This window comes from Chelonia mydas, chromosome 1 (assembly GCF_015237465.2).
Source record: "Chelonia mydas isolate rCheMyd1 chromosome 1, rCheMyd1.pri.v2, whole genome shotgun sequence".
NCBI lineage: Eukaryota > Metazoa > Chordata > Testudines > Cheloniidae > Chelonia > Chelonia mydas.
The window spans coordinates 152,078,766-152,091,765 of NC_057849.1; the positions used below are offsets into that span (position 1 = coordinate 152,078,766).

Genomic DNA, 13,000 nt, shown 5'->3' on the forward strand with positions numbered 1-13,000 from the left:
AATACACAAACACCACTGACCTATGTGCCTAGAGATACAGTAATCACTTACCCCATTGCCAATTAAATCCCAATACAACAGTGGTATCATGTCTATAATTCATAAACAAGACCATAGCAAACTGCATTTTAATAACATTGTCAGTTCCACGGTAATATCAAAAATGAAGGACAGCCAGGAGGACTGCAAAGATTTTCTACACAGATACAGAGAGCATTCTCATTAATGCAGATTGGTGGTTTCAGGGAAAGATTTTATGTAGACAAGAGTAAAGATTCACCATCTATCAACAGAAAGTGATTTCAGTGACATGCCAGATAATTTGGCTCACCTGGAATTCCTTTTAGGAGTTCCCAGGCTGTGTACACCAGTGTTACTGCTGGCTCAGTCTTGAATAGGGTGCAACACACAACCTCACCCACAACCGGACAGCACTGTTGGCTAATACATAGGTGGGGACAGAGCTCCACCTTCCTCTCTGTCAGGCACATAGCTCCTGTGAGGGTGCTAGGGGGGGAACAGGAACTGTACTTGCTGTCAAGAATCTGTCCCAACCCTGTGATGGGGATGCTCCTTGTTCCATTGATGGCCTTCCATGAACCTGTGTAGGACCTGGCCAGTCTGGCCTTTAGTGTTTTGTAAACATCTAGTGGGATTTTGGCAATTGTCACTGCATGAGGAAAGTTCCAGGTACAGTATATTTCAGAACAGAGAGACAGATATCATTTTCAGTGGTTACTGCTTGCTATTTTCAGTGCGCCAAAATAAGACAGTAGGGAGTTTAAAAAGAATAGATGTGTTGTTCCACTTATATTGATGATGTCCTGGTCTGGGGCAACATGAGAAACACGATATTATGAAAAGTTCTGATGGTGGCAAGGAGTAGGAGTTTGAGATAGAATGAAGAAATGTACCATAAAAATAGCACTAGTGAGTCCACCCCAGTCTCATGGATGGACTTAGAGAAGTGAGCTCTGTCAGGCTGCTGAAACCTGGGTGTAAATGGAATGTTGTGATGTTGGTGAGTACATCTGGAAATTCATTGCAGGTGAGAATGGGAAAGACAAGGCCACAGACATGACCAAGTGCAGCTAGTGTGAGATGTGTTGGTGCAAGGGTAGACTGTTCTCTTCCTACAGGAAAGAAGCACATTTTTAAATTCAAAGTTGGAGGATCATTACTTTCAAACACATAAAACGTTTCTATACACAGATTTTATGTAGCACAGCCTCCTAATTCCAGTCATTACACTTGGCAAAACAATTTCTATTTTGTACACGATAAAAAATTGCAGATCTGTCTTTTAAACATCAAATCTTCCTGATCATATGGGCATTGATAATGGGATTAGACCAAGTTTGAGATACAATATTAGTTAAATAAATAGGCAGATCTGTTGATAATTTGATCCTGACAAATGGTAAACCCACACCCATATTTCAATACATTTATTTAAAGGGACACTTAAATGGTTTAGGTCCCATATTTGATATAAATTAACAATGATGTAATCAGGTGGCAAATATTATCTGGATTTTAAATATCTTCTCTGTTTGTTTAAAAAAATCCAACAACTGACCACCAGTAGAACACAACAGCCAACATTTTGGTAAGGCAAGTAAAACCTCTGGACAAAATTTTCTTGAATTCATATTGAGGCTCCTAAATAAAAATGGTTTGATTTTAAGAAGTGCTTAACACCCACAACTCAAGTCAATGGGATCTGCATGCACTTAGAACTTTTGAAAATCCAGTTATTTAAACAGCTAAATAAAAAGCATGTATTTAGGAGCCTAATATTAGGCATGCATGTTTGAAAATTTTGGCCTACAAGTATACATTGCTTTTGCTGGCTTTTTGCAGCAGTTAAACTAACAAAAACTAGTCCCAGAGCTGTAATTATTTTTCTCAGTATGTCGATATAATGTCCTTTAGAAGACTAGCGAAGAGAGAGGTCACTTGTCACCAAAACAAAACATGCAGGGCAAGAATTATTATTTTCAAACTTCTATGAAGGTATCATAAGCAATGCAAAAGCAAGGTGGAAAAAAAAATCCTGCGGTAGAACTGGGCACTTAAAAAAGATGAAAGAGAAATAAACTCAGAACCCAATCTAGATGGCAAAGCCTAATGAGGAGGGACTCACTCAGAGATAAACAAAACCCAGTCTTTTAGTTTTGTAGTACAAAGGAAGACCCATACATTATTCGAATTTAAAAAGCCTCTGAAATGAATTAAATTGACTTTAAAAGGCTTGATTTTGCTCTTGGGCACATATAAAGGCAGTAGCTGATTTTAAAACATGCACAGGGATCCTTGCTAGAATACTGGAAAGGGAATGGAAAAAATTAGATTTCTTCCATTTCTCAAGGAACACATCTTCCAGAATTTGAGTAGATTTGGCCTGCACTACAAAGTTTGGGTTAGTATTTGGATCTGAACCCACTTAGAGCTGACAGACTTTTGGACATTTTGAACTTTTGGAGTTCAGCTTACAGGATAGAACTTCAATCAAAAGTTTTAATATCACCTAGATTCCAGGGTGCAGATGAGTATATTTTCCATTTGTCACCGTCTAGACTGGCCTCCAATGCTTGCACTGCTTCTGGAATAATGCGGGAAAAAGCTTTGGGAGGTTGTATGGTAAAAGACAAGAGATCTGTGAGGAGTATACTTAGGCACTGTATAAATAAGAACCAAGAAATCCAATTGCAGGAAGCCAAGATTATGAAATAGATTTAGCTGCACCAGAGAAGCTACTGGCCAGTGCATGTGCTTTCTGTCTCACGTACAAGATCCAACCTATTTAATTGTAATAAGGTGTTTATTTATGATACACTGTGACAAACGGTTTTATTTTTATGAGTATGATGCATGCCTCTGTGTGTGTTTATGCCGGGTTACTTGCTATGGAGTCAGATCAAGAGGAGTTGTTACAGAAACTTGGCGGAAGATGTACAACAATGGTCTAAATAAGTAACATCCCAGCAAAAATTCAAACACAACAGCCAGGTTCAAAGCTTTGAAGAGGCAACTCCTCTGCCGAATCCTGGAAACACAGCTGTTATGCCAAGGCTGAGAACAGAGAAATCAAAAGGAACACTATAACATTAGAAAACCTCAAAGACCTTAGAAAAAGGAGGGGGTCTGGGTGAGCTGCAAGGGACTTCCCAGGGTGTCAGTGAAAAGATGACAGGTTGGCAATCACAGAGACAGAGGGAGGTTAGCTGCAAGGGCAAAGAGGGACCCTCCAAACTAAACAACGATCAACCACCAAGTCAGGCAAGACTTATACATTTTGGCTTTGATTTATTTTCTTGATCCAACGCGCCTACATACCATACTCCTGTTTTCTAATTAATAATGGCTTGTTTTGAAAAGGTCGTCCTGTGTCACCAAAAATATCTGCTGATTGCATACCTCCAAGGGAGGGAAAGTCTCCCACAGGGTTCCAAGCTACTTTGGATCTGCTGAAAAAGCCACAGTGAGACACAGAGGTGCTGAAGCCACAGACCCAATCTCAAAGTAGCAGAATCACAGGGCCCTTTCTTGAGAAAAGTGGAAGCCCGGGGCCTATCACCATGAGAGAGACACTTCCAGAAAAACTGTTTAAAGACCAGTGGCAGGTGCTGCCCTGTGGCTCTGTGACAATAATATTATAACAATATTCTCCCATTGCTGGATAAATATAGAGGTGAATGGAAAAAAATAATCATGGTGAAATAAAAACATTTACTTTTAAAGAAAAAATTATTTAAACCAATACAGCATTTGATATCTCATCAATTTTATTCTTCTTATAATATAAAAGATTCATTATGTACATTCTGTCCTATGGTCTCATGGATGCTAGTTCAGCAGTAACAACTGTTCAGCGTCAGCATAAAAAGCTGCATCACTGGCTTTGAGAAGAGGCTTATTTTTCATAAGAATCAAGCAGGAAAAACAGTTGAGAAAAATCTATGAGAGTGCAGATCTTTTGTTGCAGTTACTGCTTAAGTCCCTTGAATTTTTGTTTAAACTTTGATTAGCATCAGAAATCCTGAAACTTGACTGGCTGACACATTTCACCTGAAGTGGCCACTGTCTTAGTTGTGCCCAACTTGAGACACCTTGGGCCTGATTTTCATGAGTGCTGAGCATCCACAGCTTCTCCTAACTTCAGCGGCAGTTGTGAGTGTTCAGCACTTCTGAAAGTCAGGCCCCAGGCAGCTCAAGCAGTGCACCAAAAAAAAAAAAAGTCACCTGGAGTCAGTGATCACTGTCAAAAAAGTTGACTTTAGAGTTTGACGCATTTTGAGATCTTTTAATTGAAGGCACGATATGTAAGCACAAATCGTTACTTAAAACTTCGTAAGTGGGTTAATTAGCAGGACATGGTTTATAGTACTTTGCTACCAATTTTTTTTTTTTTTTAAGAGGCAATACAGGAGATAGTACTTCTAAACTGGTGACATCCCCACAGAAATAAAAAAAAGCAACTAACAACAATCTACACCGATCAACGTTGGTGTGGTTTAGAGGTGCATTCTATCTTACCTTGACATGGTGAATAAGATGTTCTACTTCATTCACTTTATACGTCTCTATTCCTAGCTCCTTAGACAACCGCAGGATGCGATTTTGTGTTGGCCCCACGTATGCTCCTCCAAGGTCCACATACTGGACTTGCTTATTCTGGTTTCCCAAAAAAAACAAAAGGAGGAAGATAAGCCCTTTGCAATCAATCATGAGATAAACAATGTAATCCAGAGGAACTATTTATGTTAATTGAGTATTTGAGGCCAGATTCCCTGCCCTCTGCCCCTGACCAGGAAAAAACCTGTAAGAGGAAGCCACAGAGGTGAAAACTCTGCATTGGTTCTCTTCAGAGACATTTCTCCAGAGCATCTCTCCAAGGGGAGATTTTGCTACATACATAGTCATCTTTTCCTTCCATGCGGAACAGGTGGGAGGGGAGGTGTGATAACCCCAGAACCCGCAAATATCCTGGAAAATTCTGTGTCGCCACAGAAACCCCATACTTTTTCTCACCCCTGGTTCTGCACTGTCAAGGACTTCCCTACCTGCCACTGCCCTGGAATTCTACCCTCATGAGGGGTTCTTCAGTATACAGGAGGCTCTGCTCAAATAATCAGTGCAATAATTTAGATACTATGTGTGGGGATAATTACCCTTGCAGTGAAAGTTCTTCCTCCAACTCTGTCACGGGCTTCCAACACCACAACACTCAGCCCTGACTCAGTCAGCAACTTGGCTGCTGACAGACCTAAAGGACAAATGAGAAACAACACTGAACAACTCCGCACAGTGGATTCTGTAGCCTGCGTGGCTTCTAGACAGTCAGTAGTCAGCACCCCCAGCCATTTAGTAAGAGGTGTCATGAATTTTGACTATAAAGAGCTTGTAGAGGGGGAAAAAAATCCCAAAAGGCAACTAAAGGTGAATATAAAACAAGATAGTGGTCACATTTTCACATGTTCCAAGCACCTTCAGTGGCTTCAACTGGGGCAGAGTGAGCTTAGCCCCTCTGAAAGGCAGCTCTAGCTGGGTAAAAATGAGAGAAACAGTCATTTTGTTGTACACGGAACACACATACATGTGCAGTTCTCTGCAGGGGGGGAAAGCATTTTATTCTCTAATTCTGTTCTTTAATTTCTGAAAGTGTTGTCTTTTCTTTTTAAACCCGCCAGGTAAAATGGACGGAGTCAAGTTTATACAGGCCTAGTATCAGAGGGGCAGACGGGTTAGTCTGTATCCACAAAAACAACGCGGTGGGTCTGGTGCCACCAGACACCTCGTTGTTTTTACGGTCTAAAGATCCTTCTGGAAACAAACAGATTGGAGCGCTGAAAAATGCAGTGTCCATCATAACAGACCATTATTAAATCTGCCAAAACAAGAATCAATGATATTATTAATCATTTATATTACAATAGCATCCAAAGGCTCCAATTAAGAATGGGGCTTAATCTGCTTATCATGCTGATATATTGTTAGTATTGTCTGTTGTTGTCTTCTGCTCTCTCCCCAGCTACTTGTTGCATCCACCCTGTTGTCTCTCATCTCATACATAGATTCTAAGTTCTTTGGGGCAGGAATCATCTTTTTGTCATGTGTCTGTACAGCACCTAGCACAACACGACCCAAATCCATGATGGGAGCCGCTAGATGCCACTGTAATAAATAATAATTAAACCTAGCTCTTATATATCACTTTTCGTTAATAGATTTCAAAGCACTTTACAAAAGAAGGTAAATATAATTACCCAGATTTTATTAATAATGATAATGCTGAATGAAGAGACAATCTTTTGCCCAGAGAACTTAAACAATACACATACAGCCAAAGGGTTGGGGACAATGATATAACTTCGAAATAAATTAACATGGCATCATTTTGTTAGCTACATTTTGTGGGGGGGGATGTGAGAAAGCTGTTTAAAAATGCAATAAGAGTTGCAATGGGGAAAACATACAAATGGTAACCCTGTTTCTGGACCAAATTCAGAATTTTACCTTTTGTGTGGACTCAGGGGTTAATTTTTTAAACTCCTATGAACAGAGTGAGCAAGTATTGACTCCATAAAGCAAAGTCCAGGAAAAAATCTCTTATGTGGTGTGAAATCTTGTTAGCTGTTCAGAACTGTACACATTTCAGCACAGCTGCTGGTTTACCTGTCATTTTTTCTTGGATTGCAAACAAAACGCCATCCCTTTAACTTTGCCTAAGATTTTAGAGTTTAGACAAACAGATCAACATAAAGGAATGTGTCTAAAAATATGACTAATGCCCTTATTGTTCAGATTTCTTCTGCAGGATATTTTATATCAAAATGGTATTTTTTCCAGAGAGATTTCTACACACTCATTGTTATGTAAGGAACAGTGCAGATTTCACCTAAGAAAAAAAAGCACCAGCTATCTTTTGTCACCAATTCAGAGGACAATAATTTAGTGCAGCTTCCATTACAGACTTGCTTACTTCAAAAGAAAAGAGAGTTTTTCTATATCCAATTCACATAATGAAAAAGACATACTGAGTGCTGCCATGGCAATGCAGTAGCCTTAACTCTGATTCCTCCATGAGGATCAATACCTAGAAAATTAATACAGACAATAAAGAAGCAAAGAGGACAGATCTTATCTGAAGCCTCAGACTGAGGATACAGTTGTGCTTAGAACAGGTTAAACAAGGCAAAAGCAGCAAGCCTTCAGAAGTTACTATGGCAACCTGATACCAAAATGCATCCACTTGAAGATACTGGGATGAGATTGTCTTCTAAGGCCTTTTATACTGTGAGTTCAAGCTATAGAAATTGTTTCTCCATCAGACAATAATTTGCATTCAAGTGACTGTTTTACTGTTTCTCTTCAATCATAACAATTATTTCATATAAAATCCAAGCTTATTTCATTCCTTTTTGTTGTTGTTGTTTGTGTACCTGCTGAACATCCTGGAACAGAGCTTTAAATAATAGAACTTCCCCGCCAACATCCTCCTACCAGCTTCCTTAAAATAAGACAAATAAGACTGACAAGTGAGACAACAAAAGCGATGATCTTTTGTCAGTTGTTCAAAGCATAGAGATAGGTTCAGACTTTGTCCAGTGCAGAATCCAAACTCAGATCTGATTCAAATTTTTCCACTGCCCCCCACTCTGTATTCTGAGATAAAAAGAAGCCCCAGAGACAAGCACACCTGAACTTTGGGGTGTTCTAAAGTGGATCCAAATTTTAGAGCTCAGATCCAACTTTATCCAGAGCCAGTATACATTTCATTAGGATTGTAAAACTCTTTCAATTTTAAACCTTAGAATTCCTATGAGAATTGTATTGCAAAACACAGGATAAGTTGAACCTCCAGTACTTTCTAAATGATATTTACGGCATTTCCATATAGTTTCTGTGTATTGAGGAAAGCCTATTGTTGTTCCTTGGATTGTTAAAGCTGCATACAACAGGTCAGTCATGACTTTCCTTCTCCCTCAAACTAAGCTCAACAACTCTGCAGCATACTAAGTCTCCAATACTACCATTGTCTATGAAGGAGTAAATGGATCATTTTTTAAAATCTCTCTTCAGGTTCATTTATCTCTTTCTGCAGAAAATCACATGGAAATGGGTTCCTGGGGGAAGCAAAAAAAAAAAAAAAAAAAAAAATCTTCCTACAGGGACACTTTGACAAATAATTTGAAGAGGGGTCAACATGCACACATTCTTCCCCCACAGACCAAACAGTGGATTATCTCTTCAGATCCTGAGGATTATCAGGGAATCCATAGGAAAACAAGGCCACCTGCATGGAGCCCTTGTGTCCATCAACATCAGCTCTTCGGCTACCAAGATTTCATTTGCCATAGCAGCCCACAAGATGGGGGAGTTCTGAAACATGGAGGACGACTATGGATTCTATTTTAAGCTCTTTGATGGCCCCCATTGTCACATTACCTGAGCATGGCACAAGCTGTAATGTATTTATCCTCACAAATCCCTTGTGAGGTAAGGAAGTGTTAGTATCTCCATCTGTAAGATGGGGAACTAAAGCACACAGAGCCTAAGTGACTAGCCCACAGTCACAGAGCAGAAACTTGAACCCCTGTCTCCAGAGCCCCAGACTACTGCCTTAACCACTTGCCCATCCTTTTTCTCTGATACTGGACAGACCTTTGAGGTTTGGGACATCAACCCCACAGTCCTTCCCTTGGCTCTCCTCTTCTTCCAACAGCACAAGGATTTCAGGAATATGATAATCTCCTTCCATTCCTTCCAGTAATATCCATACCACAAGTTTTTAATGTGAGAGTTGTTTTTTCAACAGTCAATTCTTCCAGGTAAGTGTGTTTTCTGGAATCAGTCATCTTTTCATGGCGTGAAGGCTATACACACACACACACCAGTAACACCTAGAGGCCACACCCAAGATCAGGGCCACGTTGTGCTAGACACTACACAGAGACAGGCCCTCCCCTGAAGACTTTACAATCTAAACAGACAAAATGATGAAGGATTATTATCCCCATGTCATAGATGGGGAAGTAAGGCAAAGAAAGATTAAGTGATTTGCCCTTCACCATGCAAAGTGTGCCTATTAGAGGTGGCAACAGAAGCCACATTTCTCAAATTCCAGTCCAATATTTTAGCCACAAGATCATCTTTCCCTTCTGTCTCTCACACAGTCTTCTAAAGATTTAGCATTTTCATGGTCGTTAATTAATAGGAACACAGGAACTGCAAGACTGGATCATACCAGTGGTCCATCTAATCCACTGTTCTGTCTCTGACTGTGGCCAGTACAAGATGCTTCAGAGAATGTAGGATAATCTGGCTCCCACATTAGGTCTCACGCTGATCTCTAATATTTAGCGTTCCTGATCTATCTTCTTTATATCTTTCTTTATTTTATCATGTCCTCTCATCAGTCTCCTTTCTAAGGTAAACAATCTCTAATGTCTGTAACTTGAAAATTATCAACAAATTCCTCAGTTTCAATTCTTCTAGGACCTAAGTATTGCTGCCCCTGCTTCCTGCCATGGGTGCTGGGGGGAAATCTGCAGCAAGAAGCCAGCCAGAGATTCCAGCCAGTAGGAGCAGAAGCAGCCAAAGGAGGACTCTCTGGAACTCTGGACATTTGGAGAACTTTCTACGGTTATGACTGGACTTTCTCTGTCCTTACTTCAACCCTCCTCCAAAGTCTCTTCAATTCAGCTTCACTCCACACATGCCCCTCTTTCCTCCTTGTCCCCTCACTCCTTTCCCTTTAATGTCCCCTATTCCTTCCCTTTAGCTGACCCAGTCTTAAGTAACCCCGCCCCCCAAAAGAGGAACTAGCATGTCATTTGCTGCCACCACAGAGTTTACTCTGCTTGTATGTTCTACCCCTTCCCCCACCTTGTGTTCTGTCTTGTCTATTTAGATTTGAAGCTCTTTGAGGCAGGAACTGTCTGCTACTCTGAGTTTGTACAGTGCCTCGCACAATGAGATCCTGTTCTTGGTTGACCCTCAAGCACAACTGTAATAAACATGATTAATAAATAATAACCACAATAACAGGAGAAAGAATAAATGCCAGTCAATCAGATGTTCTAATTGCCTCATAAATACCAGCCAAAAATAATAAACATCAAATGCACCTTTAACAACTTCCCAGGCCAATCTAAAATGGCATGTTGAGGGTGAGGAAAGTGCACTGGTCATACTTGTCCTGTACTATTCCCTGAAATCACTGGAAGCTCATCACACATAGATGCATAGATCTCTGCAGTTGGATCTCCCTAGATCTTTTCCTCCCCTAAATAAAAACGAAGTATGGATTTTAATGAATAAACAGCAAAGATTACAATTGGGAAAAAAAAAAAAAATCTAGGAATCCAGCAAAGAAAACCCTGACAGTTTTCACACTGCTTCCAAGGGCTAGCCCCGGTACTGTACACACAACATGTATTGATAACAGTAAAACCAAAAACCCATCATAATGTTTGTAAAGGTAAATTGAGGAAATCCTCTCAAAGGAGCTAGTGCTTTCAAAGACCTCACCCCAGATATCACTCCCACTGATGCACAGGCTAGGGTTCTAATGGTGAAGATGGTAACACCCGTGCAGCAGAGCTACTCTATTTACCGCTGATCTCTGGGCAGGGGAATAAGCTGGTTGTGTATTTGGTTGTCATGGTAATAGCAGCTTGTTGTTGCTATGGCAACTGAGTTCGATTATTAGGGGATAGCCCAGCCAGTTTTGGCTGGTTTGGTCAGTTCAGCGTGTGGAAAATAAATGACTGCTTTCATGGCTCTCTGTGTCTCAAGTGATTTCTTCCTAAAACTGATGCCCCCAAGGATATAACAAAGTGGCGACCGAGGGTGGGATCCCTGTGCTGCCCCAGCAACAGAAGGAAGTAGAAATCAAGGTAGAAAAAAAAAAAACCTACCAAAATCTTTTAGCTGTTGGAAGGGGATGAGAACTGGCTTGTTGGCACTGACTGTGAAACCTGAAACTAAAACCATGGCTACACTTACAGGGCCACTGGAACCTTTTGAAGAGAAAATAGTGCAATGGGATGTGTATACTGAGCATTTTGAGCTTTTTGTTATTGCAAATGACATTACAGCAGAGAAGAAGGTGCCAATATTCTTAACTGTTGTGGGGGCTAAAACCTACTCCCTGCTACGCAGCTTACTACACCCTGTTAAGCAAGAACCAAATCTTACAGTGACATTGTGGAAATCCTGGGGTCCCATTTTTCCCCAAGACCACTGGTAATTGCTGAAAGATATAGGTTCCACAAAAGAGACCAAAAAGAAGATGAAACAGTTGTACAATTTGTAGCAACTTTAAAAAGGCTAGCAGAACACTGTGAATTTAAGGAGATGTTAAATGATGCCCTGCGTGACAGGTTAGCGTGTGGCCTGTACAGTGAAGCTATACGGAAGCGCCTATTGACAGAGGCTCAGCTTACCTTACAGAAGGCTGTTGATATTGCAGTCTCCATGGAAAGTTCATCTCACAGTTAGCCGCCCTGCTAAAACCACTTCACGAACTCCTTGGGTAGAACAAGACCTGGAAGTGGACTGAAGCCTATAATGTTGCATTTAACAAAGCTAAAGATGCATTGCCAAATTCTGAAGTTCTAACGCACTTTGATCCATCCTTACCCCTACAATTGGCCTGTGATGCCTCCCCTTATGGAGTGGGTGCAGTCGTATCACACATTATGCCTTCGGGAGAAGAGAGACCTATTGCTTTTGCTTCACACACTCTAAGCAAAGCAGAAACTAACTATGCCCAAATCAAACGTGAGGCATTGGGAATCATTTTTGTAATTTGGAAGTTTCATCAGTACCTATTTGGGCGGAAGTTAACTCTTCTTACAGACCATCGACCTCTGACGTCAATTTTTGGACCCTACACAGGCATTCCCCCATTAGCTGCTAGTTGTATGCAATGTTGGGCATTGTTACTTTCAGTGCACACATATGAAATCAAATATCGGAAATCCACTCTACACGGCAATGCAGATGGTCTCTCAAGGTTGTCTTTGCCAGTCAAACATCAAGATACTGCCCAAAAGGAAATCTTCTACTTTGAACACATAGAGAATACACCCATCACTGCTACTCAGATAAAGAAGGCAACTCGCGTTGACCCAGTATTGTCCCAAGTTATGGACCTGGTGATGCATGGAAAATCTCGATGAACCTCTCCAGTCTCACCCAACCTTGTTACCTACATGTCCAGAAGGACGGAGTTATCGATCCGATCTGGTTGTTTGTTGTGGGGGAGACATGTCATTATCCCACCACCACTGAGATCACAGATGTTAGAATAGCTACATTCTGGTCACTGTGGAATAGTACGCATGAAGGAAATTGCATGAAGCTATTTTTGGTGGCCTGGATTGGACAGTGCTATTGAAGAGAAAGCAAGAGCTTGTATGTCATGTCAGGGTGTCAGGAATGCACCCCAGTGAGCACCCTTAAACCCATGGGACTGGCCTGAAAACCCATGGCAATGTATTCATGTTGACTTTGCTGGCCCCCTTGAAGGAAGCATGTTCTTGGTGGTGGTAGATGCCCATTCTAAATGGCCAGAAGTCTCTATAATGCAGTCCACTACTGCAGAGAGTACTATCCAAAAACTACGGGGACTCTTTAGTCGTTTCGGTCTGCCAGAACAACTTGTGAGCGACAACGGACTGCAGTTCATGTCTCAGGAGTTTCAAAATTTTATGAAGGCAAATGGGATACACCACATCACTTCGGTACCATATCATCCATCCACCAATGGATTAGCTGAAAGATTTGTGCAGACAATGAAACAAGCTTTGAAATCAGCAAGGGAACAACACTTCATTCAAAAGCGTCTGGACACCTCCTTATTTTCCTACAGAAAAGCACCTCATGCAACAACCAAGGCATCCCTGGCCTTTCTAATGATGGGATGACAGCTGCGCACTTGCTTTGATCTGCTGAAACCTTCTGAATGCAGACAAACCGTGCAACGTCA

The 13,000-nt window shown here is 41.0% G+C and overlaps 1 protein-coding gene across 1 annotated transcript in view; it reads right to left on the reverse strand.

Moving 5' to 3' along the window:
- Window positions 1–13,000, reverse strand: part of LOC102945341 (amine oxidase [flavin-containing] B) — a 78,648-nt gene that overhangs the window by 37,761 nt on the left and 27,887 nt on the right. The window contains exons 2-3 of the mRNA XM_037902771.2: window positions 5,175–5,269; window positions 4,540–4,677 (exon numbers count right to left, since the gene is read on the reverse strand). Coding sequence (XP_037758699.1) covers window positions 4,540–4,677; window positions 5,175–5,269 — 233 coding nt within the window. The remainder of the gene's footprint in view (window positions 1–4,539; window positions 4,678–5,174; window positions 5,270–13,000) is intronic.